Source organism: Callionymus lyra, chromosome 3 (genome assembly GCF_982586985.1).
Source record: "Callionymus lyra chromosome 3, fCalLyr1.hap1.1, whole genome shotgun sequence".
NCBI lineage: Eukaryota > Metazoa > Chordata > Actinopteri > Syngnathiformes > Callionymidae > Callionymus > Callionymus lyra.
The window spans coordinates 16,394,020-16,420,711 of record NC_141820.1 but is presented as its reverse complement, the minus strand read 5'-3'; the positions used below and the strand labels follow the sequence as shown (position 1 = coordinate 16,420,711).

At 37.6% G+C, this 26,692-nt stretch overlaps 1 protein-coding gene across 1 annotated transcript in view; it reads right to left on the bottom strand.

Annotated features, from left to right (window-relative positions):
- The window catches only part of LOC148083390 (fatty acyl-CoA reductase 1), a 46,954-nt gene extending 20,887 nt beyond the window's left edge, over nucleotides 1-26,067 (bottom strand). Inside the window, exons 1-2 of the mRNA XM_087786604.1 lie at nucleotides 25,916-26,067; nucleotides 10,652-10,945 (exon numbers count right to left, since the gene is read on the bottom strand). Coding sequence (XP_087642730.1) covers nucleotides 10,652-10,945; nucleotides 25,916-25,918 — 297 coding nt within the window. The 5' untranslated portion in view covers nucleotides 25,919-26,067. The remainder of the gene's footprint in view (nucleotides 1-10,651; nucleotides 10,946-25,915) is intronic.
- Between the last annotated feature and the right edge of the window lie 625 nt (nucleotides 26,068-26,692).

Genomic DNA, 26,692 nt, shown 5'->3' with positions numbered 1-26,692 from the left:
CAATTTTTTTCATAGGGTTCAAAGATGATAAGTAGATATTTAAAAATATACATATCATTTTCGCTGTTTTTTTATGCATTTGGAATCCAAACCATATTTCTTCTCATAATAGTTTTCTCAGATAAGATAGCTCAGTCTAAATGAAAATGAAATAAATCAGAGAAGTCATTTTTTATGCCCGTCTTAACTCTTCTACTTGTAAAAAAGATCTATAGACGAAGGCAATAATTCAGTTCTCTGACCCGTTATGTAATCCTTGTGGTCCTTTTTCGTGCTCATAGGCTCCACAAAAATAATTTATTTCATAGTGTGTGTCATCTTGTCTCTCCCACTCTGGATGGGATCTGGACATGCAACAGCTATAGACGGGAACTTGAATTCGCTGGACATTAGCCTGAAACAAGAGGCCTATTCATGTGCAGCTCGCTGGGCTACAGTGAGCACAGGTGCCGCACACAGCCTCTCATTTCTGTCACAGCTGCTCACTTCACTCTCCTCAGCTGCGCTCGTCCAGGTCATGCAAATCCATCTCCCGCGGAGAAAGCTTCGCCGCTCGCTTGTGAAAACCACACTTCAGCGGCCGGTTATGGAAACACGTCTCGAGCCGTGATATCGCTCAAGATGTTCGACCAATCCGACGCCAGGTCATCGCGGTCAGACGGGGCGAACAAGACTGTAGATCGGGGGCTTCAAAGCTCTCTTTGTATCGGGGCGGGGTGGTGGGGGGGTGGGCCGAGAATGACATTGTCTGACTGTGTTCTTCTATATGAATGAATCTATTCTCCTGCCGGGCGTTCGCCGCCCTTCTTCTGACCTCGGGCACCAGTGAGCACCAAACATGAGCCTTGTTAGCAACACAGCAGCGCCACAATAGAGCGAGGGTTTCGCTACTCGACTGTGATGTAACAGGATTAAAAAGAGTTGAATATTCGAGTTCACAGTCGGCAAGAAGGATGTCAGCCAAGGTCCCGACCACGGGTCACCATAGTGTATCTTTGCTCAGACACTGCAGGGATGTTAAGTCTATAGGGAAGTCTTTTTGTCAAATGATTCTGTCAGAATCAACGTTTGCTTTCTCTTCACAACATATGTTATAAGATTTTTTTGGGTTTTTAATTCCATGACACTGTATTTTAGTCAGTTATTGTGACTATTTTAGTTTAAGTTAACCAGAGTGTATTTGAGTATAATTTCACTTAGTTATTGTGACTATTTTAGTCAAGTTTTAGTCTTGTTTAAGTTAAGCAGAGTGTACTTTAGTATCATTTTAGTCAGTTATTGTGACCATTTTAGTATTGTTTAAGTTAACCAGACTGTAGTCTAGTCTCATTTTAGTCAGTTTTTGTTACCGTTTTATTCAAGTTTTAGTCTTGTTTAAGTTAACTAGAGTGTATTTTAATCTCATTTTAGTCAGTTATTGTGACTATTTTAGTTTTAGTTAACCAGAGTGTATTTGAGTATAATTTTACTTAGTTATTGTGACTATTTTGATCAAGTTTTAGTCTTGTTTAAGTTAACCAGAGGGTACTTTAGTATCATTTTGGTCAGTTATTGTGACTATTTTAGTCAAGTTTAATTGTTGTTGAAGTTCATGAGACTATTTTTAGTCACATTACACATATATTGTATTCAATAATTTTCTATGACTTTTTTAAATAAAGGAATAATCACATTCAATTTTAATCACTTGTTGTGTCTGTTTAATACATTTTTCTTTAAGGCAAACCAAGTAGAAATAATTCTACTCTTCGATGTCTATCACCTCAGATTCTTGACTATCGCTGACATCTCTGACCTTCAGACTTCATTTACTGCAACAATCTTCCTCTCCTGTCGTCACAGATCTGCTCGACTTACAAGAGAACCTCTCGTCGACGCCGGAGCTCAGAAGAAGAAGCTCAAGTGCAGCTGAGCTGATGAAGGTCGTGTTCTTGACACGTTTAGAGGTGTAGACAGTTCAGGTCGAAACTCAACTTCAACTATGTCAGGAATAGAAGAGCTCAGTCTGTCACGTTACTCCGCATGTGAAGGTTTACGAGGAGCATGTCGTCGAGCAACTATTCCACGATCAAGTGAAAAACAAGTTGTGCCGCTGAGCAATTTAAACACGTGAAATATGTCGGCAGCTGTTCTCTTCGCGCTCTCGATACCGTCGCTGCATTTTTGTCTTTGACTTCAAGTTTTGACAAGGTCAGAATTTGTGTCATCAAACAGCTGAGATCAGGCTTGTTTCGGTTTGTTAAAAGTAAACTTACTTTTTTCACGTTGCTAAGCTAACCTAGCTGCAAAATAAATGCTGGCCTGGTCAACAATGGATATTACTATATCATGATTATTATTATTATTATTATTATTTCTTTCAAAATATACATTTTGATTTAAAGTTTTAAAATGTATCACGTAAAATATTCTTACCATACTCTACTAAGAACCCCTAATTTTAAGGGAGAAAAAAGGTACTATTATGATCATATATTTTTTAAATGTTTCCAAAAAATGTATCAATTTTTTTCCCTGGTATTTTAAACCTTTTAGTTTTTAAAATGTATTTATTTAATATTGACATCTCATTGGTTCTGCTTATTTGTAGGAACGAAAACCTGCACTTACTACTCTGAATCTACGGCGTAAACTTTTAAACTCAACGCAGTAATAGTAGAAATTAAACTATAACAAAAATGGTATTTGACACAATAATAGAGAGTTAAAAACTAAGAAAACTAGTGATAAACACACTTTAATTTAAGGAAACAACTATTAAAATAATTTTGGTAAAATATATATTTCATCACATTTAAAAAAAATTAAATAAATAAAGACAAAAACATCAAGTTTGGTATTAAAACACATATAAAACCAACTCGTATGGACACCGACTCAGTTTCTATTCACACGGATGAGAAGGTCATGAGCCGGACACTCCGAGATGAATCGTCGAGAACACTAACTCTAACAAGGTTGCATCTGACAAAGTGTGTCAGGCAATTAACAGCAGAGAGTTCGTCTCTGACCTCATTTCCTGACACGCGAGGTCCAAATTAGTGCAATAGTACAAACAAAAACCACCGACTCGGGTGTCGCTAATGAACCCCTCGTGGGATTTTCAGAAAGCGAGTCTTGAGCCGGAGCCATAGGTTCCTCAAGTGTCGATCTGACGAGGACACTTGTGTGAGTCCTGCGAGGAGATCCTCTCCTTCCTGACTCGCCCCTTCTTAAGAATCAATATTCAGCCACCGACGTTACCAGTGATTAGCTCCGCTCGCCCCTCAGTGACCCGCCCGAGAACACAATTACACAAAACACCGCAGTTTAAGCCAGAAACTGGAAATCAATCCGGAGCACTTTAGAAAGGCTTAAACTCAAGTGGCTGCAGTCGTCTGAATGTGCAAAGAATAATATTAGTTGTTATTACTTTGCTGCTAGTAAAGCTTGTATCATGTATATCACCATTTTACTTTATAGTATTATTAGAATTATACTGATAAACATGACAGCTACAATATGGTGCTACAATTCGGACAGTGTATTGGCAAAAATCTGGCAATAAGATACGTATCAAGATACAGGGTCAGTGATACGATATATCGTAAAACTGTAGTAACAATGATATATTTGTAGTATTGTCCGAGTACTTGACTCTGGTGTTGAATTTACAGACTACATGACTCTTGGCGAAGTCGTAACTGCTTTCATTTGTTTTCTAAACAAAATATTATGTCCAAACATCAGCTTTAAAAGCTGCCGGAGTCGACTGTATCCTCTCGTCCTCAGTGATTGCCAGGATCTTACGGGATTTTGTTTTTCCTTTAGCTGCAGAGGACGTTATGAGTAAAATAACAAACACAATGAATATTTGCATGTTAATTGGTAAAAAAAAAAGTTTAAATGTTTTATTTAAAACACACTTTACTGAGATTAAAAAAAACACAAAAAAATAACTATGAAAAACATAAAATATAATCTGAACCTAAAACAATTGGGTGAGCAATAAAATTGGGACAGTTCCCCCCCGACTCACAATAAAATAACATTATTTTTGATCCCTTGGAAAATGTTATTTATGCAAATCCACCAGTGGACTCAAACGAGAAAGCAACATTTTCACGTTGATTTGAAAGTTTCAGGCAGGAAATGAGTTATAAAAGTAAAGTGCGTCAGAGGGAATTTTCAAAATAAAACAACATTTGCCGACTCAGTTTTAATTCTAAACATTTAGTCATTACTCACAAAATCAGCTTGAATTGACATCTGGCTGATCAACCAACGAATCTTCTAGTGCTACCTCTCAATGGGCGGATATTTTAAACAAAGGAATTAATTCATTTTATAACTTTTAGGGAGCGATCTAGTGGTCTTTCAAAATGAAGACACTGTATGATGATACCTCATCAGCCGGGGAACAAGGTTTAAAGTGACAAGTGGTTCATGAAAGACGGGACAAGCTCTGGTGGCATCACATTCACTTCTAGACTCACTCAGAGTTGGGTCCAGTGTTAGATACCAGGGACAGGAAGTAGAGGTCGAAGTGGAAACACTATAAGAACGTGACATTAAGCCACAAGCAGGAAACAGTTGGCGTGTTTATCTGCGACAGTCTGAGCTGAGAAACGCTGGATATTGAGATGGTGTCACGCTGACATGAACTCGGCTCAGAAGCTCCTTCCAACATTCGGTCCTAAAAGGCATATTTTCAGCTTTAGCCTCGAAGCTAAATTTTCCGGGTCACTGCGGGTCGCAGTCGTGTCGGAGGGCTGAAGAATCACGAGCCACTTTCCTTGTCACTCACAAGAGACTGACGACACCCATCACTTCGTTCTTATACTGAGCAGATAAAGAATGATGAGACTAGTTTTACCTTTGAATATTTCTGAGGCTCTAATCGCAAATATCTCAATAGTACCAACATTTAGAAACTTACTGTTAATAAGATTATTCATTTTTATATAGATCAATGAGCTGCCTACTTGTTTTGTGATGAATTTTCTCAAATACATGTTTTTATCAAGTAAAAAAATCTTTAAATAATATATTTATGTATTAAATTTAGTGTGTTTTTGTCAAATGTAATGGTAGGACGGGCCAAAATGTTAACTGTATATTCTTTTGACGACTAGAAAAATGGTCGTCCTCTAAAAAGACACCAAACAAATGTAATATCAGTTCCAATTTCAAATTATTTCAGGCTATCAGTATCTTCATTTTAAAATAAACACATTACAAATTATGTTACATCTTTGTTTGAAATTTTGTCATTGACCTTTGTTATCTTGGCTTTCTATAATACCTTCAATTACTGTATATCTATCATATCAGCCAGTCTTTCATTTAAACTTTTTATTTTACTGCACTTACGGGCCACATAAAAGTCATTGGCTCACAATAACACAATGAAACACAACTTAATAACTTGTTTCAATCGGTGAAAAGTGCTGTCAAGTGTGCGACAATGTTCCAACTTCCGGTAGCGATCAGCGCTAAAAAGTAGTAGAAGAAGAAGCTGTCCAGAGCGACAGTGTTTGATTTGAGACGGTACTATCTGTCGAAATTTGCACACTGGTCAAGTACGTGCACTGTCTCCATGTGCACTATAAACCAGTGCACTCGGAGAAGTGCATGATTTGGGACATTTGGCCCTGGAGTACTTCCTGTCTGTGTAGCGTGTTAGCCTTTTAGCTTCTGCTACAAACAAGCTTCAACTATAGTCTTGTTTACGATTATTCCCGACAATTTCTCATCTTGAGGCGTCGATACAAGATGGACGCCACTCTGAAAATATCCCAACCATTGGTCGACGTGAGGTCGAGGAGAAAATGAGTGAAAGTTTGAATTCCTAAAACTCAAGGTGCACTTTCACGTTCCCTCCAGCAGGTTCTTCTGAAGTCCTTCTCACGGCTCCATCATCAACAATGATCTCTTCAGAGCCGTCTTTGTCGGCAGAATTCCAGATCTTCTCGCCTCTAAGACCATCGTTCCAGCTCCCACCGTGACCCACCTCCTCTTCACACACATCAGTGCAGGAGCGGCGACGACGCCGAGCCCCCCCGCCCCCTCCCGAGGCGATGACATCACCGGTGGGCGAGACAGGCCCTTGAGAAGGACGAGTGCACCCGCTCACCTCCACTCAGAACTGTTACCTCCGAGTGTTAAGATCCTGCTGACGAACAACCACAATCTTATCGTTTGGGTCGAAGGATTCCTCGATGACATTCTTGGGGACGGAGCTTTCGCTGTTGCCTAGCAACAAGTGGTAAGAGAGCCACCAGACGGGGTCCGAGGGACGAAGGCAACAGGAGACGAAAACCACGGATCTCCTTCACGAATGATCCCGATGCTGAACCAGAGTCACGAGGCATGAATACCAAGAATGGTCGTTGAGATTTAATGATGTCACCGAGAGAGTGTGTACTTGGCACTGAGTCAAGGAGTGTTGGGATCGTGGAGACCATCGGAGAGATAAGGTTGACAAGCTCGGAGTTTACAGAAGCTTTTGTGGATCCTCATTAAATCTCAAAGAAAACAACCAAAAAAAAATCAAAATGCTGTATTAATCCATCATCTTTCCTTTGATATGTGACACTATAGCCTGAGAGTTTGTTAGAAAATCTCATCTTTTGCTTTATGACGCTATATTTGTATGTTTTATACAATCAATTTTTGTTTCGTCTACATCATACATGTACGATCGTAGACAGTACTCAACCAAATTCTCAACTGTAGTCAATTCATTTTTACCTGCAATCTAACACGTTTTAACTGCATTCCAACAATTTCAACTTTAATCAAACAATTTCGACTTTAAGCTAACAGTTTTTAAATGGAGTTTTAAACATTTTAACTGTAATTAAAATAATTTTCAACTGTATTCAAACAATTTCCAGATGATACCAAAGTTTTAACTGTTATTTAACAATTTCAACCATAATTGAACCAATTTTAACTTAAATCTAACAATCTCCAAATGTAATATAACCATTTCTAACTGTTATTTAACCATTTCTAACTGTTATTTAACCATTTTAACTGAAATGTAATCATTTTAAAGTCTTATCAAACTATTTTCAACATTAATCAAACTATTACAAAATGTAATTTAACCATTTCTAACTGTTATTTAACCATTTTAACTGAAATTTAATTATTTTAAAGTGTTATCAAACTATTTTCAACATTAATCAAACAATTAAAAATGCAATTTAACCATTTTTAACTGTAATTTAACCATTTTAACTGTATTCCAACAATTTTCTACTCAAATCTTAAATGTTTTAACTGTATTTAAACTATATTTCAGAAGATCCTAAAGAATATAGTCACAATGATAAACACCTAAAACAATGGAAGATGGTTTGCAGTCGTTCAACAGAAGATCCTTGAAAAGTCTCCACGACACTCTCAGTAAACATCAGTAAACATCAGTAAACATCAGTAAACATCAGTCAACATCAGTCAACATCAGTAAACATCAGTCAACATCAGTAAACATCAGTCAACATCAGTCAACATCAGTCAACCTGTGAGCGACAAAAGACTCCAGCGGCGTCACAGACACTCAACCAGACACAAGGAATGTTGAAGAACAAAGATTTCAGTGGAGGCTCAAGAAAAAAAATAAAAAAATAAAGCAGTTAAAACAATAGACATGAAGACAGCGCTGATGTTCTCAGGTGAGCTGACAGTTTGAGGCCAGAGCTGCAGAGGCTCCAGTTTGGAAACATTAGCTTCGGTTTGTTGGCTAATGCTTCGGAGACGACAGACTTCAGCTTCGATTCCCCATCATCGACTGGTCTGTGATCGACGCCGCAGAATTAGAATATCCAGAGGAGCGTGTACATGATATCAAGCTTAAATGAAAACTACTTTACATTGTTTATTTCGTATAAATCAATACATAACTATTAAAAAATATTATAAATATAGAAATAATCCATAAAATTAATCAACTTAGAAGCAAGAATGTGCCTTAAAAATATCGAATTAAATAGCTTAAATTAACAGAACATAAAATTGATAAAAATTGAATAAAATGACAAAGTGATCTAGATCTTTAAATATAATTGTATCACATACAACATCATACTTTTGACTCTTAATACATCGACACTTGTCCAACAATTTCCTTAAAAACACTTCATAACCTTAATTCCAAAGTCTTTTTTTTTAAACTGTATATATTTAATAAAGACTATTGAACCTTGAATGAAAAATGCTGAATTATTAGCAGTTTAAATATCTTTAAATATCGTCAATCTTCGCTCTTTCTCTTCACAAAAAAACTCCATACATTATAAAGTGTTCCTGTTGTTTTAGGTGAATAAAAAAAACAACCTCTCAACTTTGAGCGGCGTCTTACTCAGGTGTTGATGGCGAACAATGGCGATACACAAGTGTCACTCAGGATGCATTAGAAGTAAAAATCCAAAATGTTAAGCTTCGTAGTGATCCGTAACTAATCTGTGTTTTCATTCTGTCCTGCCGTTGCTGGGTTGCGTCATAAGTCACAAGTTGAAACCAGTTTTCTGTTTCCCTCTGAGTGGATAAAAAAAAGAAGCTTTTTCTTGTTAAATCTGACTTAAAAAAAACAAGAGATAACAAGTTGATGCTTCGAGTAGAGATGAAAAAAAACGCCTTAGAAACATGTATCCGATGTACTTGACTGTCGAGAGTATCTTCCGTGTAAATGAATGGAATATCAAAGGTGAGTTAAGAAGCTTATTTTCGCTGCACTTTCAAATGAGATAATCTCCTGCTTTTGCTTGTCACCGTTGGATTTAAAACAGCAAAGCACATCTTAAGGCTCGAAGAACGGTTTAAATGAAGAAATTAATAAACACTTTAAACAACTGCAAATCCTGTCATTACCAAACCACCTAGACTGGAATATACAGACCATAATGACATCAGAAAACAAAAGGATTATGAATTAAATAAATAGGTACTTAAAGCCACTCTTGATATTTAAAAATGAGAGAAAGATAATAAGGCATTTAAGATAAAAAGAGATTTCTGTCTGAAATATGTTTTTCTTTAAGACTATTTTCTGCTGATTCAATGTTAGCATGAGATTTATTAGCATTTTTTAATACAACTATTATAAACAGGTCAACAGGGTCTATTTTGATTATAGGCTGTAGAATCTTTTTTTACATTTATTGTATTTTTTTTAAACACATCTGGGTGATTCTAAACAATATAATATGGTAGTAACTCAAGATGTCACCAATAAGCAAAATGACCTATTTGTGTTTACAATAACAAACTCTTGGTATTGATTTACTCATTTTTTTCTGCAAAGAAAAGTACAATCTTTATTTATTTTATTGCTGGTTCCTGTAACGATTATTGCTTAAGGATGGTTTTAAAACAATACACTAAGTCAAACCAACCGGTCACTACAATTATATTCTTAAATTAAATTGAATTAACTCAACAACAGGCGTGTCAATCACTCAAGAAATAATCTACTAGTCTGGTTCATGGGCTGAAAAGACTCTACTTTTGAAAGTCTGATTGTGATCAATCAATCTAAGTTTTTGGCCCCGGGGCCTTCATTTTTTGACACATTTGATCTAAAGCATTTGCCCCCAAAACATGCTTCCAACATGCTTCTTCATCACTTTTGTGCTCAGAAACAGAATTCCTGAACGAGGAATCCATCCAGGAATGATTAAAATGAGAAGCAGGTCGAAGCACCTGCAGGTGAATCTGCTCTGTGTTTAGGTTTGTCCTGTTACACAAGTGCTTTGGACGCTGAGAAAGTTGTAAGAAGCCCTAATTATCGTGTTTGGACTTTTTAAACATGATGACCTTTTAAGAGGTCACGCTTATTCAAAATGTGCATTTGGAATCCCATGAGTGAATTTTCGAGTTGAAAATTACTTTGTTTTCATCATTTCTTCGAACACGGAGCCTCTTTTTCTTTTATATACATTTTATATCAGTGTGCAATTACATTTTCTTCAGGGGCCACATCATATACTGCGACTGCTGTGAGGGGCCGTCAAACAAAAACCAAAAAGACAATTAAAAATAATAATAATAATATAATAAAATAATTTATTTTTTAATTTAACATGAACTTCACCAGGAAATAACTTTTTTAAACTTTTGTATATACTGTTAATTTGTGAAATAACACGTTTTTCAAACTTATAATTGTATTTGTATTGTATTCATATTTAAGTATTTTATTCGTTTTTTGTTTTTTTGTGTGTGCTAATCTATCTATCTATCTATCTATCTATCTATCTATCTATCTATCTATCTATCTATAGGAAATCTAAATACAACTTTTTTTGATATGAGCCTAATATTCACTTAAATTACTTTAAGTGTCAAGAAATATTAGCAAAAATCAAATAAAAAAAGAAGTAAAGAAAAGTATATTTACAGTAAAACAACAATACAATATCAATTAAATAGTTAGCCGTCATGCTACATGCTACCTTGACCTAATGTGGGCCACATAAGTACAGTCGAAGAGCCGCATGTGGCCCCCGGGCCGTACTTTAGTTTAGATGTTAAAAGGTGATCTGACACTTACATGAAGATGAATAGACATATTTCTTAAAACCATCATGGTGTGCAGGTCTTTGAAGGATGAGACCTTCTACTGTGATGATGCCACACTAGGACCAAAGAAGGTCGTCCTCACCTTGCACTTCATCATGTCGCTGACCCTCTGCCTCATGGGTTGTCCGGCCTTGGGTCGGACCAGCATGTAGATGGCCTTGACGTCGGGGCACGACCTCAGCAGCTTCTCCACCAGCACTTTCCCCATGAAACCCGTGGCTCCGGTGATGAGCACATTCTTGCCGGCGTAGAACTCCGCCACGGTGGCCATGTTGTTGTTGTTGCTGCTGCTGTTGCTGCAGAGGTCTGCGGGTCTGGCCCTCGTGTCCCGGGTCTCGTCCTCGGTCCTCGCGCTCTCCCGGCCTTCACACAGGTCCTGCGGGGAGAAGAGAGGTTTGAATCGAAGGGTTTTTTCAGTGCAGTCTGATGCCACCACGTCAACACTGTGACTCAACGCTACAGACGGAGTCTTTGAGTCTTTGAATGCATCACGTCCGTCGCCCACTTTCCAATGTGACCCCAGTTTAACTCCCTCTTTCTCATCTCTGATTCAGTTTCTAGCTGAGGTTGAAACATTTCAACTTGTAAAAATACACAACAGGTCAAATACAAAGTGTATATTTTATATACATGTACACATATAAAGTTTAATTATATTATATTATGGGGTATGTTGGCTTAAGACGTTTCTATTTGTTCAGGCTTTTCCTTGAATTTCTCGAACTCCTGTGTTGTTCTCAGTATTATCTTGATCTTTAAAGTATGTACTTTTTTGAGTATTGTTTTGATTGTCTAAGCGCTTTGTGACCCTGGTCTCGAAAAGCGCTATATAAATAAATATTACTTACTTACTTACTTAGTTATTTAATTTATTTAATATATTTTTGACATACATTATCATGATACAAATTTAATAATAATTTGATATTTTTCCATTTAAAAGAGGAAAAACAAACAATGACAAATACTAAAAAGAAATAACAACTAATAATAACTAAAAACAATTAATAATAAAAAAGGTGAAGAGTCAATATTAATCGAGTGTTGAGAGAAAAAAAAGTCGAATAAATGAAAACTATTTTTTGTCTATTCTAATAATATTATAATATAATATACACAACTTTTGGGATGTTTATTTATTTTCAATCTTATATTTATCCAACAATAAAAACTTCAAAAACTCAAACAGTTGTTACTGGATTTTCTTGATTAGTTTCAAACGTATTGCTTATAACCTGATGTTCATGCGACCGGCTTCGTTTTGAACAAGCAAGAAAACTAAAAATCTTGACTTTTTTTTAAATGAAAACTAACTTTTTTGTTATTGTTTATAATTCTAGTTTTTAGGTTTAACTTCCACACAATTTTTTAAACTAATAAATGTGTTCATGACATCATCACATGACCAGAAAACAAAAGAAAACCAGACTTGTCTGCATCATATGAATATTCAAAGAGATGGACTGATGTTCGGGGTCAAGTGTGCATTGTGTGTGTGTGTGTGTGTGTGTGTGTGTGTGTGTGTGTGTGTGTGTGTGTGTGTGTGTGTGTGTGTGTGTGTGTGTGTGTGTGTGTGTGTGTGTGTGTGTGTGTGTGTGTGTGTGTGTGTGTGTGTGTGTGTGTGTGTGTGTGTGTCTGTGTGAGAGAGTTTCTGTTTGCTCTGCTTATCTTATTGACTCAGAGTTTCTTGGTAGGATGAGATTTACTCGAGATTTAAAACCAACATGAGCAACTATGTTTACACAGCAGCGTGTGTGAAGGTAACACAGGTAACGACAAATTAGACACACACACCTGCGTCGACACACAAAGACTCGCATTTACCGAAGAAGCCCGAGAGCTTCGTCTCATTGTTGCAACGATACCTGAAGGTTATCTTGATCTGCCGTGTTTGATCAATGTCAATTTAAGATTAAAATCTTAAAAATCTTTACCCATTTAAAATGACGTTTACTTTGTCTGCAAACATATTCTCTTGACTTTTCTGAACAAACCTTCAATAAAGTTCACTAAGAATCCACAATTATATTATTGTTTGAAACATCAGTAGTAAAACTTTAAATCGGTACCTTTGCTTCATTTTTTTTAGATTTGACGTGTAGTTATTAAGAGTCGGTTAAGTTTTATGTACTGGCTTTGAACATAAGTAATTACGTGGTTCAAATACAAATAATTAAAGAAATTTGTATCATTTTTAGGACATATTCGGTTCAACAGAAATGATTCCTGAGTGAGTATTTTAGGTCACCCTGTATTAATGGTAAAGTTTTCTTATTTTAGACAAACTCAAGCAGGTTCTTTCGGTTTAAAACAAGTCAAAACAGCCTCCAGAGCTAGTTTAGCTAATGGCTACTTTAAATCCCGGATTCTATCTTCGCCTGGGAGGCAAAGTTTTATTGGAGATTCTTCTACAAGCTCTTTCAAGAACATTTGAAATACAAGTCGGCCGATAATCAGGGGTGAGATTCCTATTATGTGTGGTAATGGGCTGCTTGGCAGATGTCTGCGCTCTCTAAATGCTTTTCCAGTTACACTAAGAAGAGCAACTTCTCGCTCAACAACAACAAAACCAATGAATCTTTGAATACACAAATAAAAACGCAATAAGACAGTTTTGTTTTTTACTTGAAATTAACTAGTCGCTCTATCAAAACCACTGATGCTCGTGAAGAATGACGACGTCAGTCATGTGACTTCACATCTTCCAGCAAGTAAAGCGGTGACGAGATAAGAGTCTGATCAAAGCGGGAGGATGTATGTGTGGGCTAAAAAGCTCACAGCTATCCTTCTAAAACGTGGCTGCTCTTTCGGTGGTAACCATGGCAACAATGCGTCAATACATCTTTCAGATGAGACGAGACTCTCTCTCCGACGCCGCTCGTCACCTCCTGATGATTGAAATGTGTCGTCCGTCTTGTTTGCACTTGGGACGGCGCGTCGGGGGTTAATGGGTTCGTGAGACCTTCTTCAAAGTTATCAGACGTTGATTTAAGAGCCGTCGGATGTTTGAACGGATAAATCAAGACGATTGTTTCACCTGATTAAACATCGCAAACTCAATAATAAAATCATAGAATAACAGCCGTGGGTCTTTGCTAATGCGGGTGGAAGAGCAAGTAGAGCACCGACCACCTGTAGAGCCGCGATGGGACACCGTGAGAAAAGTGGCTTCGCTTTGAAAGTTTGAAAACTATAGCGATTCTTGCCAGAATAAAAAGTCAAACTCAATCATACAGAAAAACTTGTCCATTTACCAAACTGTTTGTAACAGGAAGTAGGAGCCCGAGTGCAATATTATCAATCCTGGTTTCCTATATTATTTTAAACACTGAAATCATCATAGGTCACCAGTTATAGTTTTAAATTTCAAGGACATTATCTTATAGTTTTATATAGACAATAATACAGCTTTTGTACATGTTGATGGAAACTTATTGTATATTATTATGATAATAATATCACATTTTATTCTAAGGCTCATTTCAAATAAATCAAGTGAAACGTTTAGACATAGTAAAAAGCAACATTGCCAAACAGTATTGATAGTAAACATTAAGAGAAAGCAAGTCACAAAATAGTATATATTTTACATTAAATCTTTTAGGTGAGTTTTAAAAACAGAAAGTGTGTTAATGTTACTATTGGATAATGTCAACAATTCTTGGTAGCAGCAACATCAATGTGGATAAATGTATGTTTTTATTCAATTTCTATCCTGATTTAAGGTTTAAAAAAAAAAAGCAAATTAATATGAAGACATCCCAATGGATTCTATGCTTTCTTGCAAAATGAAACGTAATATAACATATACAAATAAATGCTATTTAAAAATGATGAATTGAAATAAGTCCACAGTAACCCTTTCATAAATCAGATTAAAATATTAAATATTTCAAAGTTTTCGAAAGAAGCAAGTTATGAAATATTATTAATATTAACCGTCCAATAAGAAGTAGATCTTTATCATTTGATATTGTTCCATCTCTGCACAACTTTTAGTCTAAAATGATCAAATGTATCCAAAAGCCTTAACCGACTGGTTTGTAGGTTTTTTTTACTGACCAATAAACATTATTGCTCTCAGATGAAACAGCAAACCGATGAACTGTGCGAGTCCAAAGTTCAGCAGAACTTTCACGAAGTCATTTGATTTTGATCTCCTCAGAAATAGAAGATATTTTCAGCAGATTTCACCCTCGCGCCTGCACCTTCGAACAAAAGCCAGGGTCACTCACAAGGCACCGGTGGAGGCGTCGCTTCCGAGGTCAACGCCGACCCCCCGTGGACGAGAGGATACGCCCACGGGGCTGAGAGTCACTGAGAATTATCAGCCCACAATGGAAATGGTCATGGAAGTGGAACAGGGTTCAGCGCCCTCGCCCCGGATCGACCGAGTGTTCCTTCTTCTAAGGTTGCGAAGACGGTCTCCTTCCTTTTCTAATCAGATTCACTCGGGCGTCGGAATGATACACGCCAGGACGCACAAAGTGGGCTCGGATTTCAATTGAATATTCCTGCACCGCAAATTTAATCACCAAATGTGACACCCTTTAGAGGTGAAATCAACACTGACACAGGCTTCATATGGCAAAAGTGTTTCGACAATAAATATAAGTAAGTAACATGCCTTCGACACTTGAACCCATGATGCTTTGCCGCCCAGCCAACGAATAACAACTGTAAATCACTACAGTATACCATTATACATTAAGTATAAAAGCAGACATGTTTCATGGACTAAAACGTTGTTAGCATGGGGTTGTTAAAAAAAAGAAAGAGAAAGAACGTGAGAGAATATAACCCAGGATGCTCAGTCCTAACAAAGCCGCTAAAAAACAAACTCTACAATAAAAGGTCAGGGGTGAAAATTTGTGAATGAATTTAATTTTCTTTTCCACTCTCAAAACAATGCCAAATAAAAGCCGGATAATTAAAATGCATCTTGAAAAGAGGACAACTTGACACTTTGAAAGCTTGAAAATATTTCTGCAGCTTCAAACTGTAGGAAAATAGATACAAAAGTTCTAAAACAGCAATTAGTGGCAGAATAGAAAAATGTAACAGCCAGCGTATAATAATAACAACACTTCGTAATCCACCGAGTTAATGAAAAACATCATTAAAAACATCCCCTGAAAAGTGAGCCGTGGTAAATATAGAAAACCGTCAAGTTATTCAGGGTCATTTGAAAGTTTGATCTCAAGATGACTTTGAGGCGTCTGTGCTCACGCTGACATTTCCTGACTGTTCACGCCTTAAGTGAAGGATCTGAGCGTTCTTTTCACAAAGTTTATCTCCACAGGAGGTCAATCGGGTTTATCAGAGGCGGGTGGTTTCAGACGTCGGGGAGGGGGTACGACTGAGCCCTACAGCTGCAGACATTCGTACCAGACGGGTGCTGCCAAAATTGAAGACAGTGAGAGTTTGTACGAGGGCGACCGACGCACTGTCAAAGTCACTTCACACAACAATCGAGCGAACACACTGGGACAGAGACTGGGTGACGGTCAGGAAGGATAGAATTGAAAAAAAGGGTTGATTGAATCGAGAAAAGATTCATTGATTTATAATCATTTCCTAAAGGATTTTTTTCCCAAGGGATCAATAAGGTTTGATCTATCTAATAGAAGTGTGTATTGGCTAGAATATTGCAGTACAATAAGTATCACAGTACAGGGGCCCGGATACATTTGTAGTACTGTCGAGTACTTGACTCTGTTGTTGCAGAATTTACTCTCTTGACGAAGTTGTAACTGCTTTGATTTTTTTTCTAAACTTAACTATGTCCAAACATTTCTTTTAAAAGCTGGAGGAGTTTGAGAGTATCCTCTTGTCCTCAGTCATCGCTTAGATCTCGCAGGATTTCAGTGTTCATTTAGCTGGCATCTGGAAATTAAATTGCAACACAAAAAAAATGAAAGAACTTCATACATATTTGCATGATAATTATAAATGTCAATTATTTTATTTTATACACACGTTAAATAAAATAAATATATAAAATAAAAAACATAAATGAACCATGATAAAAATAAAGCATAATTTGAAAGCCAAACTGTGAAAACAAACAAAACATTTGTTTTTAATATATACAGTATAGTAATAATAGTACTATTAAATATTGATACCTTATATTAAAGATTATATTTCAATGTCTTTCATTTCTTCATTTTTGGAATCCTAATGAGGCAAATTGTTATCAGGCGATCTTAAAAAACATTCCTTCCTTTATAAAAACCAACATAACAACATTGTACTTCTCAATAGGTACTAATCCAAGATTGCATCACCTCAGTAAAACCACCACTTTTTATCCACCACTCCTTTCTTCCTGAGGCAGCTAAAAGACGAATGTAATTACAATTAATTACATTAAATACCGGCCTACGGTTTCAAGCCGTCTTTCTACCTGGAGCCCGACTCACAACTTCTCAGATCTATGCAAGGGAAAGGTTGAGGCTCTCGCAATCAAGATGTCTGGCCCCCGGGAGATTAAGAGTGTGCGCTCGTGTTGATGTGTGCGTTCGCACGATGTTGTCAACATTCTGTCCGATGACAGCAGGGTTCTGTAATTACAGCAGCCGTCTCTGAGTGACACGGCCGCGACACGCTGGGTGTCATTTTGCGCCTGGATCAAGACCCAAACCAGGAATCCAGCACCGGCGGAAGTCAACCGTCAATACGATACGTATCACTGTACAGGGGCCCCCCGTATATTACCATGATAATATAGTGACAAGGATGTAGTATTGTCGAGTACTTGACTCTGGTGTTGCAGAATCTACACATGACTCTTGATGAAGTCGTTACTGCTTTTATTTTTTTTCCGAAACTAAACTATGTCCAAACATCAATATTAAAATCTGCTGGAGTCGACCGTATCCTCTCGTCCACGGTCATCAAAAGATGTGGTGTTTATTTGAAGTTCCCTGCTATACAAATGTGCCCGGCCTTTAGCTTGAAAGTACCGAGAAGATCATCCGAAACGATCTTTCGTGCCTTTAATCAACGTACTGTGAGGCGAACATGTGTTTCCTCGCTGATAAGACTAATCGACGAACCACACTTTACATGTCGCCTTCACATATTTACGCTGCATTTATAATGTCTCAGAAAAGCAATACTCGGGGTTGACATTTAACGGTTTGTAGTACCTTCTGTCACCGAGTCATCCAGGGTTCACCAAAGAGACGTTTCATCGCCGCTACCTGAGGTTATTGATTTGACATTTATGTAGCAACTCAATTGGATGTGACTTTTACTACGATCAATTGTTGACAACATCATATCAATAAAAAGTTAGGAATGAGTGTCCAAGGACGATGATGTTTGCTGATGACATAGTGAAAGTTAAGGCCAGGTGAGGGACAGTTGTGTGACTAGAGGATGATGGGACGTCTTGTAAATGTTGGAAAAATTCAAACACAGAATAAGGAAAACGATCTTCTTATCCAAGTGTTTCAGAATCAATAATGTAACATATTTACAAAACTGTAACAGGAGGTGTGAGTCTAATTATTGTCTCTTTATTGTTGTTGACTCAATATATATATTATTTATCTCTGTTTTATCCTTCCTCACCAATTCAATTCCCTTTTTTTCAACATCTGTTTGACTCATAATGGATGTTTTTGTTCAATTATTGACATCAATAATTTCTGTCTACATCTTTTCTTAGACACTAGTATCTTTAGAAGTCAATCAAGATTACGCAACACATCCTTTGGGCCGCACAAAATGACTCGGCAGCGTGACTCATGCGTTCTAATCAAAAAAAACGATAGGTTGTGTAACTCATTTTGAAACTTCATCAGCCCTTAAGGAAAAATAAACGCTATATTCGTTTTACTGCTGGTTCCTGTTGGCAGCTTTTGATCTACGGGGTCAATCTCGAAGGGCCAAACAGCGTTAATATCTTGACGAAATGTCTATAACCGATACTAATTTATGGTCTTTTTAAAAGCGTACCTTTAAAAAAGCAAGTTTGGTTTATAAAATTACCTTTCAGCACCAAAATAAGAGCATAAATTAAAAATGGAATCCAGAGTCAACATGAATTAGCCAGATTTAACTTTGACACACAGGCCTCTGAGGATTAAAGTGTAACGTCAACAACAAACTGACGAAGAATATTCCCAACATTCTTTTTGCGTAGAGTAGAAGTATCATGACTTCTCTTTCGTTCCTGAACATGTGTAACGATTTTAAAATGACACCTTCCACGCAAACATGGCCGCCCGAGGAGGTAATTGACACTTTGTCGGGAGTTCCCACGTCAAAACCTTGATGACGTGCGATTAGATTTGATACGTTTAAATCACTCTTGCTTTTGGCAACGCCGCGCGGCTTGTTTTCATGGAAACTAAACCCGCGACCAATCGGGTGTCGGTTTCAACGAAACATCCGAAGAACACGCCGCGCTTAATGAACGGCTGCTGCCAGACAGGTTTATAATTAATGACGGCAGAGATCCAGCGTCGAGCGATCAGAGAGGATCATCCGCCGCCTCCGCGCCGAGTGGAGATTAAAGGTGACGCGGTACAGCAACAGTCGCACAGTTGGACGTCCATGACATCACTGGGAAATCAACCCTTTTTTTACCCCCCATGAAAGTGATTCAAAGGTAAGGAAATTTACAAAAAAAACAATATGGATTCAAGTGATAATCAAAATTCAATATCTTAAGATTATTACCCGACAAGATAAACTTGAAAAACGTACCAAAAAAAGGAAGCAGTAAAAGTTCCAGTGAAGAAGATAATAATCAAATTCAGATAAGGAGCTAATTTCAAAAGTGATGCAAGTTAAAACCAACCCACATTCCACGTTGAATCACATCATTAGGAAATAGTGAACCACTTAAAAGTGATTCACCTAAAACATTTTTCTTGTTTAAACCTGTTTTTTTTTTATATATAAACGTTGAAAACACGTTAACTTAACAACTTAACAACTCAAAACTTCATTTGGATTCATGGCTCTAGAATGTTTAGAAAAAGGTTTTTATAAGCCAGTGATGTTGCCACGTTTTTCCAAGAAGAATGAAATCTTTTGTGTCTTCTTGTTTAGACTATTGTAACAGTTTGTTTTCATGTCTTAACAAGAAGGATCTGTCTCGCCTGCAGTTGATACAAATCTCTGCAGCAAGAATTCTGACCCGCTCTAGTAGAAGAACTCACATTTCTCCTATCATTAAAACTCTTCATGCTTTTCCTTTGATTTTCTGAGACTCCTATGTTTGTCTTATGCGTCTTGACGTTCTAAGCATATATTTTATCGGGTATTGTTATAATTGTTTAAGCGCTTTGTGATCCTGGTCTAACTTACTTACTTAATATTAGGTCAATATTTTTAATTTATTTTTAAACTTTATAAGACTACAAGCAATCTGAAAATGTTACATTTTAACCAATAGTTAACTACTCCTGGCCTTTGTTTCTTTATTTCATGCAACTTTGGAGTTTTTCTTTAGCTGATAAGTACTTAGAATTAATACATATTAATATTCTATATTGTATATAAAAATATATCCATCCATCTATCACTAACTACGCAGGGAATTATTATATTTGTATCGATTGAAGGAAACCTCAACCCCACTTGTGATCATAAACATGCAAGCATCCAAAGATGGGTTAAATGTCGCGTTAAGATCGGTGTGTTCAGGTTCAACGCACATGTTTGTGTAAACATTTTGTTCGTGTAAACGCAAGACTTGCTCAAGGGGTAAACAACGTGCAGGTGAGCAACTGTACCTTTTGAGAGGAAGACTTTTGTTCTCTTCTCACAGAGACACCTTACAACATACCATTCTTTACAAGCCGACGTCCGGAGCCTCTTCGGACACGTGACACAACTATGTGTTGCAACACACATGTGGAAGCGCACAACGATACTCCGACGATGGAGAGGCTTTTGTTTGAATTGTAAAAACATGAGTGATGAGGTGGAAAATATCTTTGTTGTGAATTAGCGCGTCGTCTTCATCACGAACAGATCCCAGATAAGGCACGTACGGAGTCAGAGTCACGGAATCTTTTGTGGCTTCGGTCCAACGAAAACACCACAAAGTGAATCCAAGTATCGATGGTAATTCCTAAATACTGCACACGTTATTCCAGTCCGTCGGAATCCCACTATTAAAACGATATTAAAATATCTGCTTTGAACAGTTTTATTTCTTATATTTGACAAAATATATATATTAATATCCTTGAAACAGTAAGATAAACCACCCATGCGTTTGTAAATGCTCTCAGGAGCCAAGGTCTCAAGTAAGTTCCCATAAAATGAGCTGAACCTCACCTCTGTCTTCACTGGTTCTTCTATAACTATTGTTTTAGTATTAATAACATAAAGAATACACACTTCAACATTACAACAGGCTGGCTATAGCATCTAGCTTAGCTAGTCAACAACACCGCTAGCTGCTTTTATTTTGATGTTAGATTTAACCTCCAGTAATGTTTTCTATATAAACTTTGGAAATCTCTTATTAAATAAAAAATACATGCTTTATCTGTTAATCTCAAATCGGACATGAAAACATTGATTTATATTTGTCTGCTCTTTTGAATTGTAACATTTATTTGTTCCTGACGACTGTGTTTTTGTATTTTACCGGTCACGTGTGTTTGTTTTTTTTCTATACGTAATGTCTTAAAATACAATTGGCACAGGTTTCCATGTTTTAATTTGCGTCACTCATCAAAAGACTGGATACATGGAGCGCACACGTGCCGAGGAGGCTTCAATGTCACACGGCCAAGATCACACCTCCCTCATTAACAACTGAAATACCACACGATCTATTGATAGACGTCGTTGACAAGGTGACCGACAGTGAATTGAATCGCTGGATCGGAGCCAAATATTATGAAGCAGAGAGTGACATCTAGTGGTCTTTCAAAAATGAAGACACTGTATACCTCATCTACTCGTCACTCATGAATGCCGACATGACTAGGGGTGTGTATTGGCAAGAATCTGATATGTATCACAATACAGAGGCAACGATACGATATATTGTGATACTGTAGTAACGAGGATATATTTGTAGTATTGTCGAGTACTTGACTCTGGTGTTGCAGAATTTACAGACCACATGACTCTTGACGAAGTCGTAACTGATTTCATTTGTTTTGAAACCAAAATATGTCCAAACATCAGCTTTAAAAGCTTCCGGAGTCAACTGTATCCTCTCGTCCTCAGCACATCGCTGGGATATCCGTGTATACAGTATAACCGTTGCTTTAGCTGCGGAGGACTTAATGATTGGAAGTTGAATTGCAGCTAAAAAATGAACGGTAGGAATAGCTTTTTGTACATTGTCAATTTAAAAAAATATATATATATATTATTTTACTTTTAATTAATACAATTTTGATACAGTAATGTGGAATATTGATACCGTGTAGTGAAAAAAAAGTGACATATTTATGGATATTTTCTCACATCCCTAGACATGACATTTTTCGAATTTCTGTCACCAACATATCGGTTAAAAATCCCATATTTGTCATTAAGTTTAGGTCTTGCAAGAGTCGATTTCAGGGTCCAAAACCAAAAACTATAAACCAAGACCAAACATAATCACGATTTATTCTATCTGGTCGAACACACGGAGCAGATATGTGGCGAGATGTGGCCGTGAGATAAGACGAGAGTCGCAGGGAACGTGACAGGAAGTGTTTTTTTTTGTTTGTTTTTCTCGGTATAATTGATGTCTTGTTTCACAGAGCCTTTTAGAAAAAGCCAACCAACGAGTCTTTCCCACAGTTGCATGCGTCGGGAGTGTGTCGCAAGCCACTGGTCGGACTGGACGAACCACACCGACAATGACATGAGCAGTTAACTCTCGGAGACGCTGACGCATGAATGATGTGCGTGTTATTCTTGGCCTGCTAGGAAGATGCTTCTGGGCAGGGCAGCTTCAGTGACTCGAACTGAAGCTCTAACTTGCTTTTATTTGGAAGACACACTATCCAGTTCGCACGGGTTTACCACTCTGGTTTCCTCCCATGGTTAAAAACATAGTTATTGAGAACTCTAAATTAGTGTGTGTTTGTTGCGGGCCAAACTAAATGTATATTTACAGAACCGTCTTCAAAACAAAGTAGAAATCTATAAACATTTCATTATCACACACATTGTAAACCCAATAAAACCAGAGAGTGGAAGTGAAGGTGCAATTCATCGAGAGGCGGTTACAAACCAAACTAACTAACATGGTTCTTCTTCACCACATTACACCTGCGTGACTCCGTCTGATCAAGTCGCTTCAACTCACCCCAGGAGTCAAACTGATCCAGATTGTTGGCGCAACAGTCGTGAAGACATCAAAAGGACAACTATCACAAACACACACACTTGTTGCCTCTGGCGGTTGTTTTTTTTAAAAACCTCCAAATAAATCAAAGTCACTTCCTGACGAGTACTGGCAAGAATCTGACGACTAACGATATATTTCAAATACTGTAAAACCGATGATTTATCTTAGTGTCTTTTAAAATAATTTAATTGGGTAAAGATGTGTTCACGATGTCTGGTCGAGGTAGTTGGTGGTTCATTGAATAGTTACGTCCATTAGGATCAACTTGTTGCACATTAGCTTATAATGCTACATTGGTATCATGTGATGGTAAATTCTATAGTAGTACCCGAGTACTTGACTCTGCTGGAATTTACAGATCACATGACTCTTAACAAGTCATAACTTTGATTTTTTTTGTTTTTTTAACCAAAATATGTCCAAACATCAGTTTTACCGTATCCTCTCGTCCTCAGTCATCATCTGGATCTCGCAGTATTTCATTGTTACTTTGGTGCTAAAGACATAATGACTGCTGCCATCTAGAGGCGGAAAATGTTATAGTAGTACCCGAGTACTTGACTCTGGTGTTGCAGACCTTACAGACCACGTGACTCTGGACAAAGTCGTTACTTTTTTAATTCGTTTTGAAACCACAATATGTCAAAAAATATCAGCTTTACTGTATCCTCTCGTCCTCAGTCGTCATCTCGCAAGAGAGTAATAACTCTGGCGCAAAAGTCGTAATGACTGAGGCCGGAAGTTGAATTGCAACGCAAAAATGAACATGTTAATTGAAAATAAATAAAAGTTACTGTGCTGGTGAATAGATACCGTATCGTGAAAAATAAATATCGCGTACAAACATTTTCTTACAACCTGATAAAGATATTACTTAGGAATGTATATGAAGCTTAAGCTTTCCGTCCGTTAGCTGAACGGGGAAAAGGAAATGAGCGAGGAAGTCAGATAAAGCTCAATATATGGAATGAAATGGAGCCGAAAGTATTTAATAGAATGATATCTTCAGATCTGTGATACGAACCATCAGTATGAAGACCGGCCGAACCACTCTGAACAATGAACAAAGAAGATATAAGTGAACAAACGTTGATCCTCCGCTCGGACTGTCCCCAATTAAACCTGGATCGCTAATACATTTCATTGTGTCATACATATATATATATATATACAATTTGTGTTTAAAGCAATTTAGTTCATCCCCTGCTGTAACATTATAGGAACACCCACGCATGCCATTACCCCACAAATGAATTATAGGTCATCCTCTGATAATAATTAGAGCTCTTTGAAGGATCCCGATTTGGAAATTAGCGCAGGACACGTCTCATTTTCCTTCCCTTATTAAAAGAGATGATGACATTTCACATCACGGCGTCTCCGCGGGGGTTAATTACTCGCGTCTTGAATGTGGAAACGTGCCGGCGGTTTATGTTCGGTAACGTTAAAGAAGAACGGAGACACAAAAGGCGCTTTTGTCGGGTTATTAATCGTACGACGTCGAAGCGTCACAGAACTTTTTGATGCACCATTATCATCCAGTTTGTGGCCACAGAGCATGTGAAAGGTTCACATATTTGAATTATAAATTTGATTTTAATGTGAGTTAATTGAACCAACGTAGATAATTACCACCAGAAGTGTGTGCACTATTATTAGCCAAGTTTAATTTCTACTGATTAATTCTGTAATTGTGCTCTTAGTCAATCTAGAAAAGCTACAAAACATCTAAGAAAGTAAAAGTGAGAATGATCTAGACATGAAAAATCATGAGGCAACTATAAGCATTGGGGGAAAAGATTTTCTCACTTGATTATTTTCACCTATTAAAGTAAGAATAATGGACTGAAAAAGTACAAATGAACGCTTTCCGGGGTTTGTTTCTCCAGAATTAAATTAAACACAGCCTTTCCAGACACTGTTCACAGAAGTGTATTTACTATAAATCTTCCGCTTAATAAGAGCCCAGTGTTTTCAATAGGGTTTAAATCAGGCGAGGAAAGGGGGATACATTAAAATAAATCAAAGTCTTAAGTGAGACATGCATGACTTTTTCTGGAGTTTAATGGGTTCCTGACAGGACCCTGTTGAGTATTTGCAACAAAATAATTGATGTTTCTGTGATATATCCTAGTTATATTAAAGACTTTTACATGTTTTATTACTTTAAAATGTCATTTTATCTGGCCAATTTATGTTAAAGAAGAATTAAACACACCTTGATATATGGTCTTTACACAAATACAACCGGATATGCTTGAATCTAACAAGTATTTTAGTTTATTCAGCTTGAAAATGAAAATAAAAAATAAATCTTTCAAATAAAGACCTTCCTAACGATTGTGTATTCAATGATTACATATTGATTAAACCACAGAAATACTTCCCACAACATTGTAAAGAAAATAAAACTCCAGTCTCCAAATTGAATCTCACAACTAGTTCACGATATAAATATCTTTACACTTCACACATAACCTCTACTGTCAAGCCAACAGTTGAACGAAACCCACTTCCGGTTACACGGTCTTCCTTTTGAAATAATAGAAAACCCTCCAGTGGACTGGTATTTTAACAAACAATTCCAACTCAACATATTACTCCACATACATTTGAGAGTTGAAAATGGTTGTAAAACAGTGTATGCTAGCGATACAAGCTGGCGAAGCAACGTTTTTTATTTTGGCGTCCTGCGGTCACTTCCGGTGCTAGCGGCTCCTGTCAGGCTGCCGCAGCTGATCCACGCTGACTGTTCTTTCTTTTAGAAGCGGCTACAAAAATCCTCTCTAACAAGACCCTCTTTCTAACAAAAAAATAACGTCCCGTTAAATAAAAAAAATTAAAAAATCACAATTCCCTTTCAAATTAAGAGCCTGGTAAATTTGCTTCACCCGGTGACGGCATCTCTGCCCACAGCAGATGAAACCAGCAGCAGGGAGACCGAGAGTCACCGCAAGACCCGGATGTATTCATGTATAATAATAATAAAAAACATTAAAAAAAAAGATGACTTACCATGGGTTGGTTTCGGCGTGTGCTCGGCTGCTTCCTGCTGCGGCTGTGCGGTGCGGCAGCTGCGGACTCTCTGCCTCCTCCCACCGGCCGACGGCTCGAATACCTCCACGGTGAACAAGCCCACAGGGACGTCACGGGCTCCACGGAAGCTCCGCACACGCCGAGCCACCGACGAGAGTCCACGAAGGGGCGTGTCCTCGCCTGGCCCCGCCCACACACCCGAGAGGACACGACGTTCCGTTCGGCGTCGCTCGGCTTTCAGGGGAAAACAACGTGTCGAGGTTTTGATGTTTAAAAAAAAAAAAAAAAAAAAAACTTGTGGTGATGTTCTAGTGAGTCAGGTGTTCACTTCACGGCTCCTTCATCCTCTTGAGCAACTCTGGCAGACGCTGCAGAATGTGTGGCATGTGTGTGTGAAACTGAGCGAGTCTCGGTTCAGCTGCGGGTCGACAGGAAACACACCCTCCAGAGAATGTTCTGAAAAACTGTAACAACAAGAAACCCTTAAGTTAAAGATGTTACTGGTTAAGTTAGTTAACAACACTGTTAACAATGTGAGCCGCAGTTATACTGACGTGCACTCATTTTTCTGTTTTTCCCAAGAGTTAATATTGTTCATCCATCCATCCATCCATTTCTACCCATCTATTTGTATCCATCTATCCATTATCCATCCATCCATTAATCCATTGTTCGTCCATCCATCCATTTATTTCCATCTATCCATACATTTATTCTCCATCTATCCATCCATTTATTTTCCATCTATCCATACAT